At 37.7% G+C, this 26,134-nt stretch overlaps 1 protein-coding gene across 25 annotated transcripts in view; it reads left to right on the top strand.

Moving 5' to 3' along the window:
* Window positions 1–26,134, top strand: part of MGA (MAX dimerization protein MGA) — a 166,132-nt gene that overhangs the window by 119,448 nt on the left and 20,550 nt on the right. For 11 of the 25 annotated variants that reach the window (XM_064570614.1, XM_064570615.1, XM_064570618.1 and 8 more), the window contains exons 10-15: window positions 15,182–15,408; window positions 16,462–16,638; window positions 17,240–17,312; window positions 18,763–19,277; window positions 21,502–21,799; window positions 23,087–23,713. In XM_064570614.1, the coding sequence (XP_064426684.1) occupies window positions 15,182–15,408; window positions 16,462–16,638; window positions 17,240–17,312; window positions 18,763–19,277; window positions 21,502–21,799; window positions 23,087–23,713 (1,917 nt within the window). Of the gene's footprint in view, window positions 1–15,181; window positions 15,409–16,461; window positions 16,639–17,239; window positions 17,313–18,762; window positions 19,278–21,501; window positions 21,800–23,086; window positions 23,714–26,134 lie in introns of those variants that run through there. The other 14 variants (XM_064570622.1, XM_045900300.3, XM_064570624.1 and 11 more) reach the window with 13 other exon arrangements.

Below are 26,134 nucleotides of genomic sequence, written 5' to 3'. Positions count from 1 at the left end.
AGCCTTGTCCCCAAGACATGATGGTGAAGGTTGGAGTAAACAGACTTTGGGGGGCCTCCTCAGAGGATGATATTGTCTCCTGCAGCTTTAACACTGACACCCACTCTTCCACCTTTGTTCATTTCCTGGTATGAGAATGAATTTGGCTACAGTAACCAGCTGGTGGACCTTATGGTCTGCATGGCCTCCAAGGAGTAAGAGCCCCCTGTACTAACAGCCCCAACAAGAGCAAGAAAAGAGAGGTGGAGAATCCTTGCCCCAACTCCTCCCCCAGCACACTGAGAATGTCTCGACCTCTACACAATTTCATATCCCAGATTCCCTGGAGAAGGGGAGCCCTGCCTTGTTATGTACTATCAATAAAGTACACTGTACCCAGCTAAAAAAAACCCACAAGGAGATACTACCGTATATCTTTAACTGGCTAAAATTAAGAAGACTGACCATACCAAATGCTGATGAGAATATAGAGCATATGAACTCTCTGCATAGCTGGTAGGAATGTAAAATGGTATAGTCACTTTAGAAAACAGTTTGGTGGTTTCTTAAAATGTTAAAAAAATAGGTCCCGCCATAAAACACAGTCATTTCACTTGTTTGCATTTATTCAACAGAAATGAAAGTGTATGTCACATAAAATCTTGTATGTGGGTACTCAAAACAGCTTTATTTGTAATAGCAGGAAAATTGCAAACAACCTAGGTGTCCATCAACAGGTGCATGGATAAAGACATTTGGTATAGATACAAACAGTGGAATACTACTCAGCAATAAGATGAAACAAACTATTGATACACTCAGCAACAAGGATCAGTCTCAGAATAATTATGCTGAATGAAGCAGTTGGCTTCAGCCTTCCCCCCAAGTTAACATTTCTATTCTATCTATGTAAAAAACAACAACAACAACAACAAACCAATATAGATCAGTGGTTGCCTAGACAGGGTTGGGATGGATGTTGGAGGCAGAGGGAAAAATGGAGGGATTATAAAGAGGTTATATAATTACAATTACAAGGAAATCTTGGAGTTGATGGTTACCTTCACTGTCTTAATTGTGATGGTTTCACAGGGGTATATGTATGTCAGAGTTCGTCAAGTTGTATGTGTGGTATTATATGTTATAGATCAATAAGGCTGTAAAAGAAAAAAGGGAAAAACAGGTTGCTGCCTGTTTAATACTGAAAAAACAGGAAATTTATTGTAAAATCTAGGTTAAATTTTTATTTATCTTTATACAGGGAAACAATGTTACTTAAAATGATAATAGAACTTTATTTTTATTTATTTATTTTTAAAAGATTTTATTTATTTATTTGAGAGAGAGAGAGAATGAGAGAGAGCACATGAGAGGGGGGAGGGTCAGAGGGAGAAGCCGACTCCCTGCTGAGCAGGGAGCCCGATGCGGGACTCGATCCAGGGACTCCAGGATCATGACCTGAGCCAAAAGCAGTCACTTAACCAACTGAGCCACCCAGGCGCCCAATAATAGAGAACATTTTTAACAAGATTAAAAGAGAGAAATTTTATGATAACAGCAAATGCTGTAAAGTTGATGAAAATTCAACATCCATTCTTTAAAAAAACCTTTTTTTATTGTGTTAGAATACACACAACATAAATTTTACTATCTTAACCATTTTTAAGTACACATTCAATGGTATTAAGTACGTTCACACTGTTATGTAATAACCATTATCACCATAACTTTCCTTATGTTATGAAGCTGAAACTGAATCCATTAAAACAATAAGTCTTTTCCCTCTTCCCCCAGCCTCTGGCGATCACATTTTATTTTGTCTTTATGATTTTGACTACTCTAAATACTTATATAAGTGGAATCATTCAACATTTGTCTTTTTGTGACTGCTTCCTCTCAATACTACATCCTCAGGGTTCATTGATGCTACAGCTTATTGTAGAATTTCCTTCCTTTTTAAAGGCTGAGTAATATTCCATTGATGTCTGTACCACATTTTGATTATCCATTCATCCATTGATGATGGACACTGTGGTTGGTTCCTCGTTTTAGCAATTGTGAATAATGCTGCTGTGTATAGATATCTTTTTAAGACCCTGCTTTCAGTTTTTTGGGCATATATCCAGAAGTGGAATTTTTGGATCGTACTGTAATTCTATTTTTAATTTTTTGAGGAATGGTCCTGTTTCCTATAGCATCTATACTGTTTGATATTCCCACTAACAGTGCCCAAGGGTTCTGATTTTTCTACATCCTCACCAGCACTTTTTTTTTTTTTTGATAGTATCCATCCTAATGGGTGTGAGGTGGTATCTCATTGTAGTTTTCATTGCAATTCCCTAATGATTAGTGGTGTTGAGCATCTTTTCATGTGCTTATTGGCCATTTGTCTGTTTGCTTTGAAGAAATGCCTATTCACGTTTTCTCCTCATTGTTGAATTGGGTTGTTTGTGGGTTTTTTTGTTGTTGAGTTTGAATTCTCCCTGTATTCTGTGTATTATCCCTTATCAAAATGTGTTTTCCAAAAAATTCTCTCATTCTGTGGGTTGCCTTTTTACTTTTGGTTACTGTCTTTTGATACAAAAAGTTAAAAAATCTTCATGAATCTTTGTCTTTTTTTCTTTTGTTACCTGTGCCTTTAATGTTGTATCCAAGAAATGATTGCCAAATCCAGTGTCATGAAGCTTTTGTTCTGTTTTTTATTCTAAGAGTTTTATTGATTTAGGTCTTACATTTAGGTCCTTGATCCATTTTGAGTTAATTTTTTGTATGTGGTGTTATGTAAGGGTCCATCTTCACTCTTCTGCATGTGGATACCTAGTGTTCCCAGTATCATTTGTTGAAAAGACTGTCCTATCCCCACTGAATGGTCTTGGCACCCTTGTTCAAAAACTAATTGACCATATATGCAAGGGTTTATTTTTGGGCTGTCCGTTGTATTCCATTGGTCTATTTTTATGGTAGCTTTGTAGTAAGTTTTGAAATCAGGAAGTATGAGTACTCCAGTTTTGTTATTTTTCAAGATTTTTTTTTTTTGGCTATTCATATGAATTGAGATTCCATATGAATTTTAGAGTGGATTTTTCTATTTGTGCAAAAAATGTCATTGGGATTTTGATGGGGATTGCATTGAATCTGCAGATTGCTTTGGGTAATATTGATATCGTAGTAACGTTAAATCTTGCAATCCATGGGCATGGGATGTGCTTCTGTTTCTGTTGTGTTTAATTTGTTTCAGAAATGTTTTGTAGTTGTATAAGTCTGTACTTCCTTGATTAAGTTAATCTCTAAGTATTTTGTTCTTTTTGATGTTACTGTGAATGGAATTGTTTCTGTAATTTCCTTCTCAGATTGTTTATTGTTCGTGTATAGAAATGCAACAGATTTTTGTTGACATTGTATCTTGCTACATTGCTGAATTCATTTATTTTCACTGTGTGTGTGTGTGTGTGTGTGAGAGAGAGAGAGAGAGAGATCTTCAGCATTTTTTTTGTTTTTAATTATTTGAGAGCGAGAGAGCGTGTGCACGAGTGCACGCATGGGGGAGGAGGGGAGCAGAAGGAGAGCTGGACATGGAGCTCTGTCCCAGGACCCTGAGCCCTGAGATCATGACCTGAGCTGAAGGCAGATGCTTAACCAATGGAGCCACCCAAGCGCCTCTAGTGTTTTATACATATGAAATTATACTACCTTGGGGGCACCTGGGTGGCTCAGTCGTTAAGTGTCTGCATTTGGCTCAGGTCATGATCTCAGGGTCCTGGGATCGAGCCCTGCATCGGGCTCCCTGCTCCACGGAAAGCCTGCTTCTCCCTCTCCCACTCCCTCTGCTTGTGTTCCCTCTCTCGCTGTGTCTCTTACCTGTCAAATAAATAAATAAAATCTTAAAAAAAAATTTATACTACCTTGAAACATAATTTTATTTGTTCCTTTCAATTTTGATGCCTCTTGTTTCTTGTTTTCCTTTCCACATTCTCTGAGTCAAACTTAAAAGTGCTGAATAGAAGTGGTGCATGTGGGCATCTTTGCCTTATTCCTAATCTTAAAGGAAAAGATTTCAGCCTTTCACCATTGAGTGTGATGTTTGCTGTGGCTTTTTCATATGTGGCTTTTAGTATGTTGAGGTAATTTCCTATTTTCTTATTTTGTTGAGTGTTTTTTTTTTATCATAAAAGGGTGTTGAATTTTGTCAAATGCTTTTTCTATATCAATTGAGATGATCATGTGGGGTTTTTTTTTTTTTAACCCTCATTCTGTTTATGTGACATATTACGTTGATAAATTTTTATTTGTTGAACCTTCCTTGCATTCCAAAAGTAAATCTCATTTGATAATGTTGTATAATCCTTTTAATATACTGCTGAATCCTGTTTGCTAGGTATTTTGTTGAGGAATTTTGCAACAGTATTCATAAAGGATATTGGTAGGTAGTTTTTTGTTAAATGTCTTTGGCTTTGGGTGCCTGGGTGGCTCAGTTGGTTAAGCAACTGCCTTCGGCTCAGGTCATGATCCTGGAGTCCTGGGATCAAGTCCCGCATCGGGCTCCCTGCTTGGCAGGGAGTCTGCTTCTCCCTCTGACCCTCCCCCCTCTCATGCTCTCTCTATCTCATTCTCTCTCTCAAATAAATAAATAAAATCTTTTAAAAAATTAAAAAAAAATGTCTTTGGCTTTGGTATTATAGTAATGCTGGCCTCATAGACTGAGCTGGGAAATGTACCCTTTTCAGTTTTTTGGGTAAGTTTAACAGTGATTGAGATATTAGTCCTTTAAATGTTTAGTAGAATTTACCAGGGAAGCTCTCCGGTCCAGGGCTTTGTTGGTAGGTTTTGGATTAGTGATTCAGTCTCCTTACTAGTTTTAGGTCTATTCTGATTGGCTGTTTCCCTGGGTAGATTTTGTATTACTAAGAATTTGTTCATTTCATTTAGGTTGTCCAATTTGTTGGTTTACAATTGTTTGTTTATAGTACTCTCTTCTAATCTTTTTTATTTCTGTAGAATTAGTAGGTTTCATTTTGGATTTTAGTAGTCTGAGTCTTCTTTCTTTTTTTTACTAGTTTGTTGATCTCTTTGAAGAAGCAACTTTTGGTTTCATTGATTGTCATTATTTTTCTGTTATGTATTTCATTTATCTCTGTTATAGTCTTTATTGTTCTCTTTTTAGCTTTGTTCCTTTTTTCTAGTTCTTTAAATTGTTAAGATAGGTTGTTGACTTGGGAGGTCTTTCATGTTTTTTAATGTAAGCATTTAGAGCTATCAAATTTTTCTTTTTTTTTTTTTTTAAAAGATTTTATTTATTTATTTGAGACAGAGAGAATGAGAGACAGAGAGCATGAGAGGGAGGAGGGTCAGAGGGAGAAGCAGACTCCCTGCCGAGCAGAGAGCCCGATGCAGGACTCGATCCCGATGCAGGACTCGATCCCGGGACTCCAGTCTCATGACCTGAGCCGAAGGCAGTCACTTAACCAACTGAGCCACCCAGGCGCCCGCTATCAAATTTTTCTTATAGACCCACTTTTGTTGTGTCTGTATTTTTGGTAGTTGTATTTTTGTTTTCCTTTGTCTCTAAGTATCTTCTAATTTCCCTTGTGTTTTCTTCTTTAATCCATTGATTATTTAAAAGTATGTTAATTTCCACAGTTTTGTGATTTTTCCAGTGTTCCTTTTGTTACCCATTTCTGACTTCATCCTCTTATGGTCAGAAAATTTACATGATACCTATCTTTTTAAGTCTATTCAGACTTAATTTGTGGCCTAACATACCATCTATCCCAGATGTCCCATATGCACTTGAGAAGAATGTGTATTCTGTTGTTGGGTAAGGTGTGTTCTGTGTATATGCCTGTTAGATCTAGTTTGTTGATTGTGTCGAGTCCTTTCTTTCCTTATTTATTTTCTGTCTGATTGTTCTATCCATTATTGTGAGTGGGGTTTTGAAGTCTCCAGCTATTACTGCAGAACTGTTTTTTGCCTTTAATTCAAATCATTTTTTGCTTCATATATTTTGATGGGTTGTCATTAGATATATTCATGTTTATAATTGTTACTTATTCTGGATGTATTGAAACTTTTATTAATACATAATGTTCTCTTTTTGTCTCTTGCAACCTTTTTTTAAAGATTTTATTTGAGAGCGTGAGCGTGCACAACGGGGGGGAGAGGCAGAGGGCGTGGGAGAGAATCTCAAGCATATTCCACGCTGAGTGTTGAGCCCAGTGTGGGGCTCGATTTCATGACCCTGAGATCGTGACCCAAGCCGAAACCAAGAGTTGGACACTTAACTGACTGAGCCACCCAGGCACCCCAACTTTTTCTTATTTAGTATTTATTTTGTCTGGTATTAGTGTAGCCACCCCTACTCTCTTTTGGTTATTATTTTCAGGGAGTATCTTTTCCTAGCCTTTCACTTTCAAGTTGTTTGTGTCCTTGGATCTTGGGTCTTGTGTAGACAAGGTATAATTAGATCATGTGTTTTTATCTATTCTTCCAGTCTGTCTATAATGGGAGAATTTAATCCATTTACATTTAAAATAATGACTGATAGGAACTTCTGTCATTGTGCTTTCTTTTTCTTATTCATTGTATATTTGCTATATATGCTTTGAAGCCTTTTTGGCCCTTATTTCCTGCATTATTGTCTTTTGTGTTTAGTAGGTATTTTGTAGTGCATTGCTTAAATTCTTTTCTCATTTTCTTTAATGTGTATTTTATAACTATTTGTGGTTACCATAGGATTACATTTAACATCCTAAATTTATAAGACTCTAATTTAACTTCAATAACATGCAGAAACTCTCCTTTACAACTCCATTCCTACCCCTTTCAGTTGCTCATGACACAGTTTTACAACTTTATACATTGTGTGCTTGAAAAGATAAACAAACTTTAGAAAAAATTATTAATCTCCCAAATTATCTAGAAAACAAAATTTGGAGTTACAAACCAAAGTTAAAGTAATAGTAGCTTTTACACTAATAATGGGTTTTTTTCTTTAAATGTATTAGTCTCTTAAATCCTGTAGGAAACAAAGGACAGCTACAAGTCATTGGTATAATAATACTAACTTTTATAATTGCCCATGTGTTTACCTTTATTGAGATCTTTATTTTTCCATATGGCTTTGAGTTATTGTCTGGTGTCCTTTCATTTCATCTTGCAGAACTCCTTTGAACATTTCCTGCAAGTAGGTTTAATGGTCATGAACTTCATCAGTTTTGAAAGATGTTATTTATTTATTTGACACAGAGAGAGCACAAGCAGGGGGAGAAGCAGACTGGAGAGGGAGAAGCAGACTCCCCGCTGAGCAGGTCTCCATCCCAGGATGCTGGGATCATGACCTGAGCCGAAGGCAGATGCTTAACAACTGAGCCAGCCAGGCGCCCTGAACTTTATCAGTTTTTATTTATCTGAAAATTTACTTTTTTCCTCACTCTGGGGGGCAGTTTTGTCCGACATGTAGGATTCTTGGTTGATAGTATTTTTTTTTCTAGTGCTCTGAATATATTTGCCCACTGTGTGCTGGCTCCCAAAATTTCTGATGAGTAATCTGCTCATATTGTTAAGGATCCCTTTTGTTTTTCTCTTGCTGCTTTCAAGGTTCCCTCTTTGTTTTTCTCTTTCAAGAGTTTGATTATAATGTGTCTCAGTGTGGGTGTTTTTGAGTTCATTTTGGAGTTTGTTGAGCTGTTTGGATGTTTATATTTATGTCTTTCTTTAAATTTGAGAAGTTTTCAGCCATTATTTCTTCAAATAATCACTGTGCTGCCACATTCTCTCTTTTCTTTCTAGATCTCCCATCATGTGTATGTTGGTCCTCTTGATTGTGTGTGGTAGGTCCCTTAGGCACTGTTTGTTTTCTTTAACGTCTTTTATATCTTTAATTCAGATTTCATTATTTTCTCTGTCCTGTCTTCCAAGTTCACTGATTATTTCTTCTGCCTGTTCAAATCTGCCTTTAAATCCCCCTAGTGAATTTTTCATTTTAGTTCTTGTACTTTTCAGTTCCAAGATTGTGTTTTGGTTTCTTTTCAAGTTTTCTCTTTATTGATATTTCCATTTTGTTCATATGTCAGTTTCTTGACTTTCTCCACATCTTTATTTCTTTGGACATATGTTTATAAGACCGTTTTTAAAAGGTCTTTATCTGGTATATCTACCATTAGCTCTTTTTCAGGGATAGTTTTCTGTTGATTCCCCTCCCCCTTTGAATGGGTCATACTTTATTTTTTCTTTGTATGCCTTGTGATGTTTTGTGGAACATTGGACCTTTGAATCTAATAATGTGTAACTCTGGAAATCAGATTTTCCTTCCCTAGAGTTTATATATTTTGTTATTGTTTTTGTTTTGTTTTGTTTTGTTATACATAGTCTCTACTAAGGATCATCTTGATGTATATGTAAGCTTAATGTGTTTTCAGGTCTTCTCTGAGCCTTTTTGTTTTTTTTTTAAAGATTTTATTTATTTATTTGACAGAGAGACACACACAGCGAGAGAGGGAACACAAGCAGGGGGAGTGGGAGAGGGAGAAGCAGGCTTCCTGTGGAACAGGGAGCCTGATGTGGGGCTCGATCGCAGGACTTTGGGATCATGACCTGAGCCTAAGGCAGAAGCTTAACGACTGAGCCATCCAGGCGCCCCTTCTCTGAGCCTTTTTGTTTGCATGCATAGTCAGTTGGTTTTGAATGTTCTCATTTTTAATATCTGGCTCTTGAAAGGGGAAAAAGTAAAAAACTAAAGGGGATAAAGGGTGCTGGCCCTTTAAATGCCTTGGAAGTCACTTAAGACTGATGGGGGGAGGGCTTGCAGTAGTGGGGGGAGGTGCAACAACAATGGCTGCCTACCTCTGTGCGCCTCTGATTAGAAGCAGTCCACTGTCAGAGATCCCTGATGTTTGGAGGACAGAACCCTTTTTGCCTGCCTCCCACAAGCTGCAAGCTACTTCTGGAACACGCACAGAGCTGCCTGCCAAGTGATTAGAAGATGGGGGAATGGGCAGCTGCTACTGTGCTGAAAGCTAGAATAGACCACAGTTAAGGACCATTTACCATGCCAACTCTTATCCTGGAACTTGTAAGCCTTTAACAGGCTCCAGAATTCCAAATTATTCCAGAATAGTTACATCAGGCAGATTCTCCCAGTGCAGTTGTTGTTTATGAATGGGCAGACAGATTTCTTGGTGCTACCTGTTCTTTAATCTTCCTAGAATCCTCTCATCATCCAATCTTGACTGGGAGTGTGGGGGGAAGCAAGTGAAACTGAATATTGTAAAGGTGTCACTTCTCATTTTTATTTGTAATTTCATTGTAGTCCTAGCTTTTTATGTGAAACTTCAAAAGCCAATTCTAAAATTTATTTGAGGGGTCCCTGGGTGGCTTAGTTGGCTGGGTGTCTGCCTTTAGCTCAGGTCATAATCCTGGGGTCCTGGGATCGAGCCCCATGCCTGGGCTCCCTGCTCTGCGGGGAGTCTTCTTCTCCCTCTCCCTCTGCCCCTTCCCCCTGTTTGTGCTCTCTCTCTGTCTCTCAAAATAAATAATATCTTTAAAAAAAACTAAATTTATTTGGAAATGCAAAGGACCTAGAAATAGCCAGGGCAATCTTGAACAGTGACAAGGTGGGAGAATTTGCTGTATTGGATGTGTCAGAACATGTAAAATGACCACATAATAATACAGGGTGATACTGGCTTGGGTATAAAGGAAGTAAGTCAGTAGAATGGATTCAGACATATGTGGACACTTAATTGGCAGAGGAATAATATGGAAAGGATGATCTTTTTAAATTGTGATAGGCTCATTGAATATTCATATGGGAAAGAGTGAGACTTGATTTTATTTACTATACATAGAAATAATTTCTTTGAGATTATAGACCTAATTGTGGAAAGCTGAGCAATACAACTTTCAGAAGATATATATGTATGATCTCATATTAGGAAAATATATTTTTTTTAATGTTCATTTTCAAGATTTGTATTTTTTTTTTTAAATATTTTATTTGTCAGAGGGAGAGATATAGAGCACAAGCAGGGGGAGCAGCAGTCAGAGGGAGAAGCAGGCTCCCCAATGAACAGGGAGCCTGACGCGGGGCTCGATCCCAGGAGCCTGAGATTATGACCTGAGCCGAAGGCAGACGCTTAATCCAGGCACCCCTAGGAAAAGTTTCTTAATCATGATAGAAGAAAACATTCCTTACAAATTAAAATGAGAAATTTAGGTCTTTAAGATATTAAGCCAGTGAAAATGTACACTACAGTGAGAGAAAAGATATTTGCAATATCTGACTAAGAATCTATATCCAAATATGTAGCGAGGTCTATAAATTAATCAGAATCAAACAGTCCCATAAAAAATGGGCAAGACTTTGAGAGGTACTTCATGAAGAGGGATGTTGAACATCTCATTCATGGTCAGAGAAGTACAAAGTAAATCCATAGCAAGATTCTACTGCATGACTGCCAGAATGGTTATAATTAAAATTATATGATAATATCAAATGTTGATAAATGGGAACTCTCATACACTGCTGATGGAAATGTGAATTGGTATAACTACTTGGAAAAATAGTTTGGCAATATTTATTAAATTTGATGATTCACATGCCCTTGATCTAATAGTTTGACTTCAGAGTAATCTGCAGAACTGCATTTTTTTAGGATTATTTAGGGTACCATGATTCACAGTAGCTAAAACCTGAAAACAACCCCAGATATTTTAATAATAGTAGAATGATAAACAATACTATGACTAATCAGAGTAGTACGTCATAGTAAAAATAAATGAATTATTTAGGTATGTGCAACAGCATAGTTGCATTTTACAAATACAGTGTTGAGTGAAAGGAAACTCAGGCAAAATAATATATTTCTGTGGTTACATTTATATAAATTTTAAAATCAGGCAAAATTATGCTGTGATATTTAGGGGTATGTACTTTGGCTTTAAAAAGAAAGTGGAAAGGTAGCTATCATTTAATTGATTTCTTTTGTGGGAAGGAATTGTGATTGATAAAGAGCATGCAGGGGCTCCTGGGTTTAATGGCAGTATTTCATTTCTTGACCTGTGTAGTGTTTATATGGGTATATACTTGTTAATATGTTTTAAGTTATATATACATTGTTTTTGCATCAACTGAATATTACATTTCACAATAGAAAGGCTTAAGAGGCATACAAAAATGGGAGGGAGAGGAATACATAGTATGCTGATTATTAGCATAGCAGTTTTGTGGGACTTCTGTGTCTAACACTATTCATTTCTGGAGCAACTGCTATGAACTGTGCTAAGAGTGACAGGAGGTAAGATATAGACAATTAAAATGAAGTCCATCTCTTAAGAGGTTACTCTCAATTTGACAAAACAGATATGTGGGAACCCTATAAATATGTATTTATTGTAATTTTTAAAAAGATTTTTACTTATTTATTTGAGAGAGAGGGAGAGAGCATGAACATGGTGGGGGGAGGAGGGAGAGGGATAAGTAGACTCCCCGCTGAGCAGGGAGCTCGACCGACCGGGCTCAATCCCAGGACCCTGGGATCATGACCTGAGCTGAAGGCAGATGCTTAACCGACCTGAGCCACCCAGATGCCCCTCTTTATTGTAATTTTAAGTGCCACAATAACAAATGTGCCATAATGTTGTGTCATGAACAAAAGGCTTTTTGAGAACCCAGAAGACATTGATAATGTTAGAGGACCTTGGTCAGATAATATTAGGAAGCGTTTAAAATAGAAATAAGGGGATACTATCCACTTCTTGAAACAGGTTTCTGTTCTTGGCTTCTGTGGATATGCGCTATTCTGGCTCTCTCCTTAAGTAGCTCTTTTTTTTCTGGATTTTTAGGTGAAGGGTAGGAGGATCCCTGGTATATTGTGAAGGGGAGCAGAGAAGTACTGTATCTTTGATCCCTAGCAGTGTAAAGGAATCAAGTGTAAAGCGAGCTAATGAAGTATAAGGAATTGGTTTGTTGTTCTTGCCTTTGTGTGGAGTCTGTCCATTTTTATGGCTTCAGACGTAGGCTCTGCCAATGGCAGTTCTCATCTTTTTTTTTTAAGTTCTTATTTATTTTTTTAAGTAATCTCTTTGCCCAACATGAGGCTTGAAACTCCTTACCCATCGATCAAGAGTTGCATGTTCTTCCAACTGAGCCAGCCAGGTGCCCTGACGGTTTTGATTTTTATTGTGTGCCCTGTTTGATATGTTGCTGGCACATCAGTCTTACATGCCCTAAAGAGAACTGAACTCTACCCTTCCCAACCAGCTCCTTTTATGAAGTCCTCTGTTTACTGGAACACCATTTTTCCATTTATCTATAGTTGAAACTTTAGAGTTGTCTTTGATTTCCTATGAGGAATTAAGATGTCTTAAAATATTTTAAGAGGTTTTCTTCTGTAGTACTGTACTGTATATTTTGTAGCTATTATTTTCAAAAGAAAAAGTTGGAAAGGGACCTTTACTTAGTAGAATCCTTAGCTTTATGGAGGCTTGGAAAAGCCTTAAAGATGATTGAAAGAGATCAAAGTTGTCTATAGTGTTTGTCCTGAAGGCAGCTTTACTTTTGTAGTAGAATTAATATGTGTATGAACTAATTAGCAACACTAGAAAATAAAGTTGTTATCAAATGAGTGGTTGAACCTCTGTTAATACCCACCTCCTTTGTGGGGGCATCCCTGGTTACCCTTTTAAAAATGCAACTCTCCCCCCTCAAAATACATAGTCATACATGCTCACTCACTATACATTACTACTTATTTCCTGTCTCTGCTTTTTTTTTTTTCCCCCCCCATTCCTCATAAGCACTTACTACAATCCAACGTATTATCCTTGTCTGGTTTATTGCCTGTGTCGCCCTCTTCCCCCAACTTAAATGTAAGCTCCATGAAGCCAGGGATTTTTGTCATTCTTGTTCATTATTATATATCTGCAAAGTCTGATCCATAGTAAACATTGAAATATATAAATACTAGGGTGTTAGAAGCCTTTGTGAATTATGTGAGTAAATGAACTAGGTTATAAAAGTTGGACAGTAGATGTTACCTGAATTGGGTTTGCCTCTTGCTGGTTGTCCAGCTAAAAGACATAACCAAACCAAAGAACAGGGAAAGAGTAAAGGTTTTACTTACTCCATACCAGTAAGGAGAATACCGGGACTATTTCCTAAAGCTGTGTCCACACGAACAACAAAATTATGGAAGTTTTGAGCTAAGGGCGCATACATATTCATGAAGGGGCTTGACAAAGGAGAGTTCTGTATAGAACTGGGGCAAAAGTCATCCTGGTTCACAGAATCCAGGTCCTAATTGAAGCCATGAGGGCCGGCCAGCAAGGGTTGACATCATCAGTTCTCTGTTCCAGTTAGTCCACTGTTGGAGTGCTCAAAAGGGTTTGAATCCTGCAAAAATGACTCAAGAATGTGTGATATGTGTTAGGTCAATGTTTACTTTTGAAACAGCACTGGGAAGGAATTTTATCATTGATTTATTGTTGCTGAGAGGGTTAGGCTAATTCCTGGTCTGGTAGAGACTTACTTTTTGCATTCCCTCTGTTCTCTTAAAATCCTTAACTGTGGAGGTTTTTGCCATTTTTTTGGGGGGGTAATTCCAACACCTAGGGAGTTCTGCAAGAAGTGTGCTTGGGCAAGTAGTACAGGTCACAAAATGGCTGGGGGCCTAAAAGGACGTTAAGAAAGCCAAGGCTGGTCTTTTTTTCCCCATGGGGATCCCTAGCCCTATCTGCCTACACAGAGACCGCTAACTAGCAGAATAATTGGGTCAAGTACTTACTAGCTCTGAAAATTTTTTTCCTCCCTATTTTAATCTTTACATATTTATTCAACATTTTGTGGTTATGCTCTGAATGGTACTAGCCTTAGGGACCCTTTAGATAAAGTTGTTTTTTAGTGGAGTCTTAATGTTCAGAGCAAATGCAATTTTGATTCAGCTTTGTTAGGATAATTGAGCTAAATGTTTGAATTAAATGTGAATGCTGCTCAGTCATATTTTATGTGACTGTAGGCAAAGATTTTGGATTTTAGGCTTAGAACCAGCTAAGTCTTCTCTGAGGACTGACCATTAAAATGCAAAATACAGTCTTTGTTTCTCTTTAGCTGTCGTCTTTATGGGAATGGGCACTTTACTTAGAGAATAAAGCCAGCTTCCGCTTAACCTAGATCTTCCATTTATGATAAAATAATACCTATTTTATTTTGTGTAGACCTTCTTGATAGTATGATTTCATCTCTGGTTTCATTGCTTTTCCATTGATAGATTTTTGCTCCTATGCTGAGTTCAGGCTGTCCTTTTTTTTTTTTTTTTTTTAAGATTTTATTTATTTATTTGAGAGAGTGAAAGAGAGCTAGTGCTTGCGCACGAGTGGGGGAAGGGGCAGAGGGAGAGGAATAAGCAGACTCCCTGCTGAGCAGGGAGCCTGGTGTGGAACTCGAACCCAGGACCCTGGGATCATGACCTAGGTGGAAAGCAGACGTTTAACCAACTGAGCCACCCAGGCACCTTAGGCTGTCTTTTGAGTACATTTTGTTGTTAGAGAGCTACGGTAACAGCTGTGTCTCTGGAGCCGGATTGATGGGGTTTGATCCTGGTTCTGCCTCTTATTGTTGGATTTCTGAACCTCAGCATCTGGAAATTGGGAATAATAATGTCTGCAGGGCTATTGTGATAGTTAAATAAGTTAAAACATATTAAGTGTTTCATATAAGTATGTAATGAGGCTCAGTAGATACTTGTTTTATTTGTAAAATAGTGTAGCATAGAATGATTATCTTTTCAGGGTAACAGAGAAGGCCTTTTCTGATCATGCTAAATAGCATCTCCTGTTAACTCTTCCTGCCTTACCCTGCTATATTTTACTATGTGGCACTTAGTATTACTTGATATTAAATGTTAAATTTGTTTTCTCCTATAAACTCTGTGAGGGCAAGAACTTTGTTTTATTCATAGCTGTGTTCCCTCTGGTGCTTAAAACAGTATCTGACTTATAATAGGTATTCAACAAATATTTGTTAATAGATGAATAAATTAAGGTGTATGATGGCAACCAAAGGTTTTTTAGGGGGCATCTGTTAGATTGTTTTAATGAGTTATGAAACTCATTTCCTCATTTCCTGTGAGGAAACACATTTTGTTTTGGCAGTGCTTCTGAACTTCTGTTGCTAAAGTCACTTAAAATCTTATCCTTCTTTTTTATTAAGCTATATGTGAAACAGAGCCTGAGCAGCCTGTTCGACATTACCCATTATGGGTGAAAGTAGAAGGTGAAGTAGATCCAGAGCCAGTTTATATCCCAACACCTTCTGTCATTGAGCCTATGAAGCCATTGTTGTTGCCTCAGCCAGAAGTTTTACCTACTACTGTGAAGGGCAAAGTGCTCACTGGAATTAAACCTGCACGGGCATATACTCCCAAACCCAATCCTGTGGTAAGCCCAGGTTTTCATCTTTTGTTGCAAGTTATATAAACCATTTGTAAAGATAATGGATTTCAAGATTTTTGGTTTATATTCTGTGAATCATTTTGCTTTTAAGTAATACGGCTGTAAGCATCAATCTTATTTAATCAGCTTAATTGCTGGCACTTTAGAAATATTATTAAAAGTGGAGTGAATATACTAAGAATTACTGCTATTTTTAAGGATAGCCAAATCTCTCTTCAGGAAGATTATATAAAGTTGTGTTTTTGTTTTTAAACATGACTAGCAAAAGTCTTTTAAAGGTACTCTTCTTCTTCCTGTAGTGTAGAATATTGAGTAATTGAGACTTAATGCATACATATTGTTAGTAGGAGAGCATTAAGAAAAGTTTTAAGAAGTAACTGATCTTTTTAAAGCTGACTTCTTTATATACAGTAACAGTAAAGGATTTAAATAATAGTTGATACATGACTATGAAGATTGATAGGTAAAAGAGCTGATGCTTCTGTTAAGAGTTTAAGCATTTCTCATTATTAGATGCATTTCAGTCTTCAGTCTTTTTGAAGAAAGATGCCTTAGTGCAATGCTATTCAGTGTGGTCTTTGTGCTGATACAGAACTACTTGTTACTAGGTTATGATGAAATAAATATAGAAAATGAGAGTAAATATTTAGAAGCTTTTTACAGATACTTGATAGAATAATTGTATGTGTACTGAATCTAATACTAAAAAACTTGGGCTTGTATTTTACATGTCTTTTGTTTTTCTAAAAATTTATTTTACAAAAGGATCAGTCTATGTTGGACTGGTAATTCAGAAATGTATCCTCATTGCCGATAATTTGAGAAGCACTTCTCTGATGTGATCTGAGATTTCTTGATAAAGAACCAGATCTTTTCTGACTGCCCAAGATTTAGCACATATTAACTGTACTTGTTAAAATTTACATTTAAAAATTTCAAATGTTGTAATAGAAATAAAGATTAAACATTCTTTTCCTTTTGGAGTCTAGGATGTTTTTTCCCCAGTGTATGGAATGTTTTGTTTTATGAAACTTACAGATTCGGGAAGAGGACAAGGATCCAGTCTACTTGTACTTTGAGAGTATGATGACTTGTGCCCGAGTTCGAGTATATGAACGAAAAAAAGAGGAACAGAGACAACCGTCACCATCACCATCCCCATCATTTCAGCAGCAGGGCTCATGTCAGTCTAGTCCTGAGAACTGTAGTGTAAAGGTGATTTACTTATTGCATAATTTGTCTTTCTAACTTCCATTTCCCTGTTGCTGGTATTAGAATTTACATTACTATCAGAATAATTTGGAGTAATTCTTGTGGGGCAGAGAAATCTTACGTGATGTGCATATCAATTTGTTTCTCTGCATACCTGTTCTAGAGAACAGTCCCTTAAGGTTATTTAAAGTACTATTCTTTCTGAAGCTGAAGTAATTTTTAAAAGTTTAAACATTTCTGGTTTTTATTAAATCCTTTATCTGTAATTATTAGGATTTGTGTCTGCATTGGTGAATTTTTAGATTAACTGAAGCTTGTTCTGTTAAACATCAAATATTTTTCCTTCTTTACTAGAATACACTATAAAGTGTGGTGTAAATTTTTTTCTTGGTGACTCAGTTACTGTCAAGGACATTAGAGAGCAAGGCTACTTGTTTTTGCCAAGGCTTATATGATAGTAGTGCAGCTGTGCATGTAGATGTGAAGCTGTTGACACTTGAGTCTTTCTGCTATTTCAGCCTTCTTTGAGAGATTCAATGTTTATGTCCTAGTCTCTATTGGTAATAATTATGTGTTGAAGTATTTGTGTTATTTCCTTCTTTAGGAGCCTGATTCTGAACAGCAGCCCTTGAAACCAATCACCTGTGACCTAGAGGATGATTCTGATAAATCGCAAGGTCTGTTTGAAAATTAAGTCTCAAATCATTTTATAGTAATTAAGGAGGGCACACGCATACACCAAAACATTTTTACCTACCCCTTTTCTAGATTCTGCTAAAAATAGAGACGATAGAGGTCTTTTCCTATTATTCGGTCTGTTTATCACTCCTTAGAAATAAAATTCATTCCTGTTGATATGGCATGTTATTGCAAGAGACACTTAGGATACGGTTAGTGCTTCTCTCTCTTTTTTAAGATTTATTTATTTATTTTTTAAAGACAGTACAAGTTGGGGTAGGGGCGGAGGGAAAGGGAGAGAGAGTCCTCAGGCAGACTCCCAGCTGAGCATGGGGCCCAATGTGGGGCTTGATCCCAGGAACCCTAGATCATGACCTGAGCCGAAATCACAGTTGAACGTTTAACTGACTGAGCCACCCAGGTGTGCGCCCCCCTCCCCTTTATGGCTTAATACACATGAAAAGTGATACTATTTTTATAGCATATTGAGGTTATGTGGGGGAGGCTGCTGGGGTGGAGAGAACCTGTCTGAGAACACAACCACCTTGAAGGCTGAGGGCATCTATATCCTGACATACTTGTCATTAGAACATTGGTTGGGAGACTATGATGTAGAAATCTAGGTGTCCAGTGAAATAGACATCCAGTTAACATGTTGTCATGAATGTAAATACCTGGTGAGCTAAATAATCTTCACATAATGTAGAAATGGAGCAGTCATATCTAGAGTCACAGAAGTAATTCAGAAGTATTTGCAGTAGAAATTAGAAGTAGAAAACACTTTTCAACCACAATATTCTCTCTCTTGTTCTTTAGGATTGATGGGTAGACCCATCATATGTTACAAAGCATCTTGCAAGTGTCTTTGCTTTTCCTGTATGGATAGCAGAACACTAAACTATATCAAATCTTAACCTTGGTTGTAGGTCATGCTTTGTTTGCAAGGTAACACTTACATAATAGTCATGGCTTTTTAGAGCAGTCTTAAGGTGGGACTCTCTTTTTATTAGTGACCCCTGGCAGCAGGATATCCTATTATAGTCTGATTCTCTGGACTATTTCTTTTTCATGGAAAAGTCCCAAATTGTGAGTTGTTAAATTACCACTGAAAGTACATGGGATTCAGACACTGGGCAGGTGCTCAATTTCTGTGCCATTGGCACTTTTCTGAGAACCCAGGGAAAATAAAAATCTTTTATTTTATTATTTTTTTAAATTTATTTATTTGTTGGAGAGAGAGCACAAGCAGAGGGAGTGGTAGGCAGAGGGAGAAGCAGACTCCCCGCTGAGCAGGGAGCCCAATGTGGGACTCAGTCCCAGGACCCTGGGATCATGACCTGAGCCGAAGGCAGATGCTTAACTGACTGAGCCACCTAGGTGTCCCTAAAAATCTTTTAAAGTTCAGTACAAAATGCTGTGATGCAGAAATATCTTTCAATTCCTTATCAGAAAAAAGCTGGAAATCTTCCTGCAATGAAGGGGAATCCTCTACCTCCTATGTGCATCAGAGGTCACCAGGTGGTCCCACCAAACTGATAGAAATCATCTCAGACTGCAACTGGGAGGAGGATCGGAACAAGATTTTGAGCATCTTATCCCAGCACATCAATAGCAACATGCCACAGTCACTTAAGGTGGGCAGCTTCATCATTGAGTTGGCTTCTCAGCGAAAGAGCCGGGGTGAGAAGAACCCTCCTGTTTATTCTTCTCGTGTGAAAATCTCTATGCCATCATGCCAAGACCAAGATGATATGGCTGAGAAATCTGGATCAGAGACTCCTGATGGTCCATTATCCCCTGGGAAAATGGATGATATCTCTCCTGTGCAGACAGATGCCCTGGATTCAGTGAGGGAGAGATTACATGGAGGCAAAGGTCTGCCTTTTTATGCAGGGCTTTCTCCTGCAGGGAAGCTTGTGGCCTATAAACGTAAACCCAGTTCAAGCACATCTGGGCTTATCCAGGTGAGAATTACCTTTAATCTGGATGTAGAACCTTTTTCTACTTAGGTAACATCTTGATTTTTCAGAGCCCTTTGTGGGTGTTATATCATATATCTTCACATTTCCTGGGAACTGGGTGACAAAATCATCTCTTTTTGTAATAGGCCTAGTTTAGATGCTTACCTAGAGTGAATTTTTGACAAATTTACAAACAGAACTGTAGAGCCCTATATTAGTTTGTGATTTTATTTCCAGTCTTCAATTTTATTGCTTGGGCTCTAGTGATAACTTTGACAACTAAACAGGATACTAAGGAGTTCCGTCTAGTTCTTGGGATTATTATTAACAAATAGCTTTCAAAACAAAACAAGGGGAAATTGATTGTAAGAGAGCAGTATATATTTGGAAACTTGGAGAAAATTTTAATTTTGTAAGGTGTTACTCAGATGTATAAAACTTTAAAAAATGGAGCCACAGTTCATTTTTTTTTTCTTTATTTGGTCCATAGTAGGGTTTTTGCTAATATAATCATTGTCATAGTACAAATAAATCCTTCCTGTTTAGTAATTCAAGCAGGTTATATTAGTAAAATTACACTGGCATCTAGAAAATCCTTGGAAGGAGAAGTTTTAAATTAAAATGTAATTAAAAAGGTTTTCTCCTCTTGCTCAGTGATATTAAATGCACTTTTATGTCAGAGTAGCAAATGGGTGGAAGTGTCTGACATTCTTGCTAATAAGGTTACTTCACTTTACTAGTTTGACCACTTCTCTGGGCTGTGGACTGTCCCATTAATAATATGACTGATCTATTTAATTAAAAACTTTTTATTGCAGTTTACTCTTGATGGTGCTATGTAACTGCTTCTGTTCGTATTTCTTAAACTCTTAATAATGAGGAGAATAGTGTTTTCTTCATGTTTCATTTATTGATTGATACTTTGAGAACAGAGACTTAACTGAGCTTATTTCTAGTGAGACTTGACCCCCCCTGAAATACAGGTATAGAAATTTGTGTTCTCCTCTCCTGTCTAGGACTCAGAAAGCCGCCATAAAATATGAATTTGCATAAGCAGTCAGGCCACTGTAATGTAGGCTTTAGGGAAGCTGTTGAATAGTCTTCAGAGCAGGTCCCCAAGGAGAAGATAAGGGTATCTGACCTAGACTTCCAGAGACCCTGAAAACTATAGTAAATTTTCCTTTAGGATGGAAAGATCACATTCTGTATATCAAACTCAAGGCAGAGGTATTCCTGATCTATCTGGGAATAATCATGGTTTCACTTAAGTAGTAAAGTGTAATTTTGTGTCTTTGAGGAGAGGGTGGCTTTCTGTAGCTATTCTCTTTACCAATTTAGAGAGTAGGAGTTTCTCCACCACTTCACCCTCTCCCCCTTTTCAGTGATGGAAAGGAGGAACAGAAAAGAATGTCTTCTCTAGTCACCTAGGAATAGGACTTTGAGAACATGGGTAAGAAAATTAGGGAAGGTTTTGTTTTTCTTTCTTTTTTAAAAAAGCAATTGTGCTGCCCCAGATGGGTAATATGTCAACTCAGGCAGTAGAGAAAAATCTTTACCTCATTTATTGATTACTTTCTTCTGATGGTTCAGTGATTGTTTCTGAAGTTATAATTGAGTTTCTCCATTTATCTTGAGCTCAAGTTTTGTCCAAGAGATGATAGGATCTTCAGAGTTGAGTTTTTGAAAACTAAAAACTGAGGGGACCTTTTGGCTTAGGATATTAAAACAGTGGCCTTTTATAACTTAAAAGTAGACTCACCATATATTTTTCAAATATGAGGGATGCTTGAAAGGACCCTTGAGAGGGCTTCATTATGCCTCCTTGGTCTTGTCAGAGAGATTCTGTGGAACATAGTTATTCATTTTTTGCTGGTGATTGTTAATAGTTTAACCAGAATTGCTTATTAAGTAAAACTGTTGGATGATTCCTTAGATTTGACTGTATCTCTCACAAATCTAGGAGCAGATATGATGGGTTTCTAAGATACTCTGTTTCCAAACTACCAAAATGAAGATGAGATTAGTTCAGAATATCAGATGGCAGCTTTTTTTTTTCCCACCTTCTAATACTCAGACTTTATATCTAATGGAAAAAGTCCGTTTCTTTTTCCCTTTAAATCTGAAAGATAGACTTTTAAAACCTTGTAAAAATGAAACCCCTGTCAAGGGAGATAAGTTAGCAAGAGAATTTTATCTTTACAGAATTTCTCTTTGCCACTTGTTTCAGGTTAATGGTAAGAGTTACCCGCAGGCTAAGTTGCTATTGGGACAGATGGGGGCATTGCATCCAGCCAATAGGCTAGCTGCTTATATCACAGGCAGGTTGCGACCCTCAGTCCTGGACCTCTCAACCCTCAGTACTGTCATCTCCAAGGTAGCATCCAATGCCAAGGTGGCTGCATCCAGGAAACCACGTACCCTGTTGCCTTCAACATCCAATTGCAAAACGGCATCCTCCTCTGGCGCTACAACAAATCGCCCTGGGAAGAATCTGAAGGCATTTGTCCCGGCAAAAAGACCAATTGGTAAGTTGGACTGTATATATGTATTAGGCCTGTGCCTTGGTCCTTGTCCAGGGGATACTGGCCCGGTATGGAGATTGTGAAAAGTAGAGAAATGTAGAATTTGGCATTATTCATACTCTTGATGTCTGTCTTGCCTAACTTTTGTCTGTTTTTGGTAACTCTTCCTGATCACCTATGATAGTAGACAAATTGAACTCTAGTTAATAGTTATTTCCAGACTTTTAGATGGATTTTATTAACATAGAGAAGACTTAGGTTTTTAATTTTGTTTTTAAAAAGAGAAGACTTATTCTTAAATATTTTACGTAATTTAATATTTCTTTTATGGGCACTGGTATTTTTGTAACCCATCAAATGTATGTTCCTTGAACTTAGGAAACCCAAGGAGCTAGCATACCCAAGCGTGTTGAGTTTGTAGTATAGGCTTAGAATAAAAGGCTCTTGTAAAACATAAGTTTGGAAGTGTTGATTTATTCTATTCATCCTGTTCTGTGAATGAAAACCTCATTTGTTTAACATTTTGGTGCTAGAGTCTAATAAATTACCTTCTTGAAAGCATTTGTGTTTTAGTATTTAGAGTGTATATAGTCAGTTTATTGAATTCTTCTTTTTGTTCAAATCTGTTTAGGAATATTAAGTGTAAGTGTCCATTGCTGTATTCTTACTCCTCTGATGGGAAATTGAAATATCTGGCTGAAAGCTGGAGTTATATGAAGATGGAGGACAAGCATTGTATGCCTTAAAAAGACCCCATTTTACCTTTTTAAACAAAGCAGCTTTAACTGGTGATTTTTAAGTCCTATCCTGCCCTCTTTTGAAAAGTGTCTTTATACATTTTAGAAATATGTAAAACTTCACTGTCTCATAACAGGATAGCAGTAATAAAGAGGTGGAGGTGCTGGGACAGGAGGAAGTGGTGAAACAAGTTTTAAAATTAGAGTTAGGGGAGAAAAAATGCTCCTTACTTTCTCTTCATTGTTTTAGATGATGAAGTTGTGTGCTGCTATATTGTCTTTTTAGTGTCCTGGCAATTTGGCTATATTGCACAGTCAAAAGAATCTTGGTAGGAACACCCAATTTTAATCCCTTTCATAGTATTATAAAGGTTTGGTTTGGTTTGAGAGAAGTGTTTGATTTCTATGGGTGGAAATTGGCACATACCATGCAGGTAGGTGGTACCTGTAAGAAATTGACCCAGTGGTGTGCAATAAATGTTGATAAACACAATCACTAAGAGGATAAAATATGAGAACTGAAGATTTTTGACCTGCAAATTTTTATTTGCAGCGGCTCGACCCTCTCCTGGTGGTGTGTTCACACAGTTTGTGATGAGTAAAGTTGGAGCCCTGCAGCAGAAGATACCTGGAGTTAGCACACCCCAACCCCTAACAGGGCCACAGAAGTTCAGTATCAGACCTTCTCCAGTAATGGTCGTCACACCTGTGGTTTCTTCTGAGCCAGTTCAGGTGTGCAGCCCTGTGACTGCTGCTGTCACTACTACCACCCCTCAAGTGTTTTTAGAGAATGTTACTGCTGTGACACCTATGACTGCTATTTCTGACGTGGGAACTAAAGAAACTACTTACTCTTCTGGTGCCACCACTGCAGGGGTTGTTGAGGTTTCTGAAACTAATACCAGCACCCCTGTAACACCTTCCCAGTCTACAGCCACTGTGAACCTTATCAAAACGACTGGGATAACTACCCCTGTGGCTTCAGTTGCTTTTCCTAAGTCTTTGGTAGCATCTCCTCCAACTATAACTCTTCCTGTTGCTTCCACTGCCTCCACCTCCATAGTCGTGGTGACCACAGCTGCATCTTCCTCCATGGTGACCACACCAACTTCATCTCTGGGCTCTGTTCCCATTATACTCTCGGGAATTGATGGGAGTCCACCAGTGAGCCAGAGACCAGGTAAGGCTTAGATGTTACTAGCTGGTTTACCTACTGTACAGCTGTTTTTATAAAACTTACGGTTTTGATAGGATTACAGATATATCAGGGTAACAGTGTAGGTGTTTCTGCTGTAACATGATACATGGATCTGCAGAACTGAACACTAGAAATAATAGACCTCATGGCTAATATCGGTTAGGATAAATCACTGAAAATCTCTGCAACTTTGTAACCAGAGCACTGATAAAAACCATAATTGGTACTTTGGAAATAAATTGAACAGCCTTGACAGATGGTTTAGTGTGGGGCTGGAGATTTTCTGAGGAGATTAAAAATACTCAAACATTATAATGGAAATATTGAATCTGAAATAATGCATGTGGGAGTGGAGTTCTGAGCCAGTAGAGTGGCCATCAAGATGGGCACAGGACAAAGTGCACTACTGTGTGCTGAGATCGAGGGTTGCATATCTCTGAGGAGATAACCCAAATGTAGGTGTTCCCTTTTGGCGGGGGTGGGGGCTGTGTGTGCTTCTTTTTTTTTTTTTAAGATTTCATTTATTCATCTGCCAGAGAGAGAGCCCGTGCGCACGTGTGCGTGCACACATGCGGGGGGAGCGGCAGGCAGAGGGAGAAGCAGGCTTCCCACTGAGCAGGAAGCCTGATGTGGGGCTCCATCCCAGGACCTGAGAATATGGGATTATGACCTGAGCCGAAGGCAGACACTTAACTGACTGAGCCACCCAGGCATCCCTGTGTGTGCTTCTTTTTAATTAAAAAGAGAGCAGAGGGCTTCTGCCATGCTACAGCCAGGCTAAGGGCTTTTATATCCTGTTATATTTTAATTGAGATTTTCTAAACGATATGGATTCCAGCCTTTTTTAATTCTGTCGTGAAACTATGAAGTAGTTTAGCTTTTTGTAGTTCATGGTTTCTCAGATTCCAGTCACTTGGAATATACATTGAGGTATTTGCTCTGATTCTCATTTGTACTATTATTGACTTAATATTTTTATTTAAATCAACTCCTTTGTTTGCTTAAATGTATTTTTAAAAGCAAAAACCAACATTACTTGCCATAACAGAGGTTCGTACACTGGAAAGAATAATAACAAGAAATATATTCTAGCTAGCTACCATATGTTAACATGTGGCTTGCAACTCTCTTAATGAAGAAACCAAGAAAATGCTGATGTAATATCAAAGACTGGTATTTTCTTTTGTATATAATCAGAAGATTGAAAAAGAAATTACTTTCTGACAATGTGATATGGTGATTCTCTATATCCATATACCATCTAAAAATATCTTCTGTAATACTACTTGAGGAAATAATGTTAACAGATTTTCTTAACTGCTCTATTTTATTTTTTTTTAAAGATTTTATTCATTTATCTGAGAGAGAGAGACACAGTTAGAGAGGGAACACAAGCAGGGGGAGAGGGAGAAGCAGGCTTCCCACCGAGCAGGGAGCCTGACGCGGGGCTCGATCCCAGGACCCCGGGATCATGACCTGAGGAGATGGCAGATGCTTAACAACTGAGCCACCCAGGCACCCCTTAACTGCTCTATTTTAAATGGAGCTAACTCTGATAACTTTTTTTTAAAAATATTTTTATTTATTTATTTGAGAGAGAGAATGAGAGAGAGAGAGCATGAGAGGGGGGAGGGTCAGAGGGAGAAGCAGACTCCCTGCCGAGCAGGGAGCCTGATGTGGGACTCGATCCCGGGACTCCAGGATCATGACCCGAGCCAAAGGCAGTTGCTTAACCAACTGAGCCACCCAGGCGTCCCTAACTCTGATAACTTCTAAGTGTGTGTAATTTTGTTCTAGGTTCATAAAGAGGATCCCAACTCTGGCACTTAGACATCTGTGACTTTCTCGTTTAACTTCCCTTCTTTTTCTTTTCCCTTCTTGCCCTCACCTGTATGTGAATAAATAATCACATATTTAGTGTGTGTATTAAAAGCTGCTTTCATTCTCTGGATTAGAGTGCTTTGGGTTTGAATCACTCCCTAAAATGTTCTTTGAATAGAAATGTTCAGGAAATTAAGAATGCTTTAATGTGTTTCTTAAATTACGTAAGATGTTTTTTATTTAAATTGCACATTTTTACCCCCCTGGAACAGTTGGGTTTTTGCATTTTATTTCATTTCCAAGAGTAGTTCTGGATCTTATATATAATTTGTCATGTAAATGTTAGCATAATTTTCTTTTAGAAGTTTGGTATGTTTTGTGGGTAGAGTGATTAATAGTCTCCATGTTAAACTGATTTGTTTGGTTTGTTGATTTTTCTCTTTAGCGACAAACTAACAAAAATTTTTATTTAATAATGTTAAGTAAGTTCACTAATTTGAATGGTAATGTTAGATTGGTTTCATTTCTGCATACTGTTATCGTTATTCCTACCTTTTTATCCCTATGACCAAAAATCTATCT

Source organism: Mirounga angustirostris, unplaced genomic scaffold, assembly GCF_029215605.1.
Source record: "Mirounga angustirostris isolate CCGP_5_RB_7025 unplaced genomic scaffold, mMirAng1.0.hap1 SCAF_9, whole genome shotgun sequence".
NCBI lineage: Eukaryota > Metazoa > Chordata > Mammalia > Carnivora > Phocidae > Mirounga > Mirounga angustirostris.
Note: the sequence above shows the minus strand (reverse complement) of the source record. Positions and strands in the feature narration are given on the sequence as shown.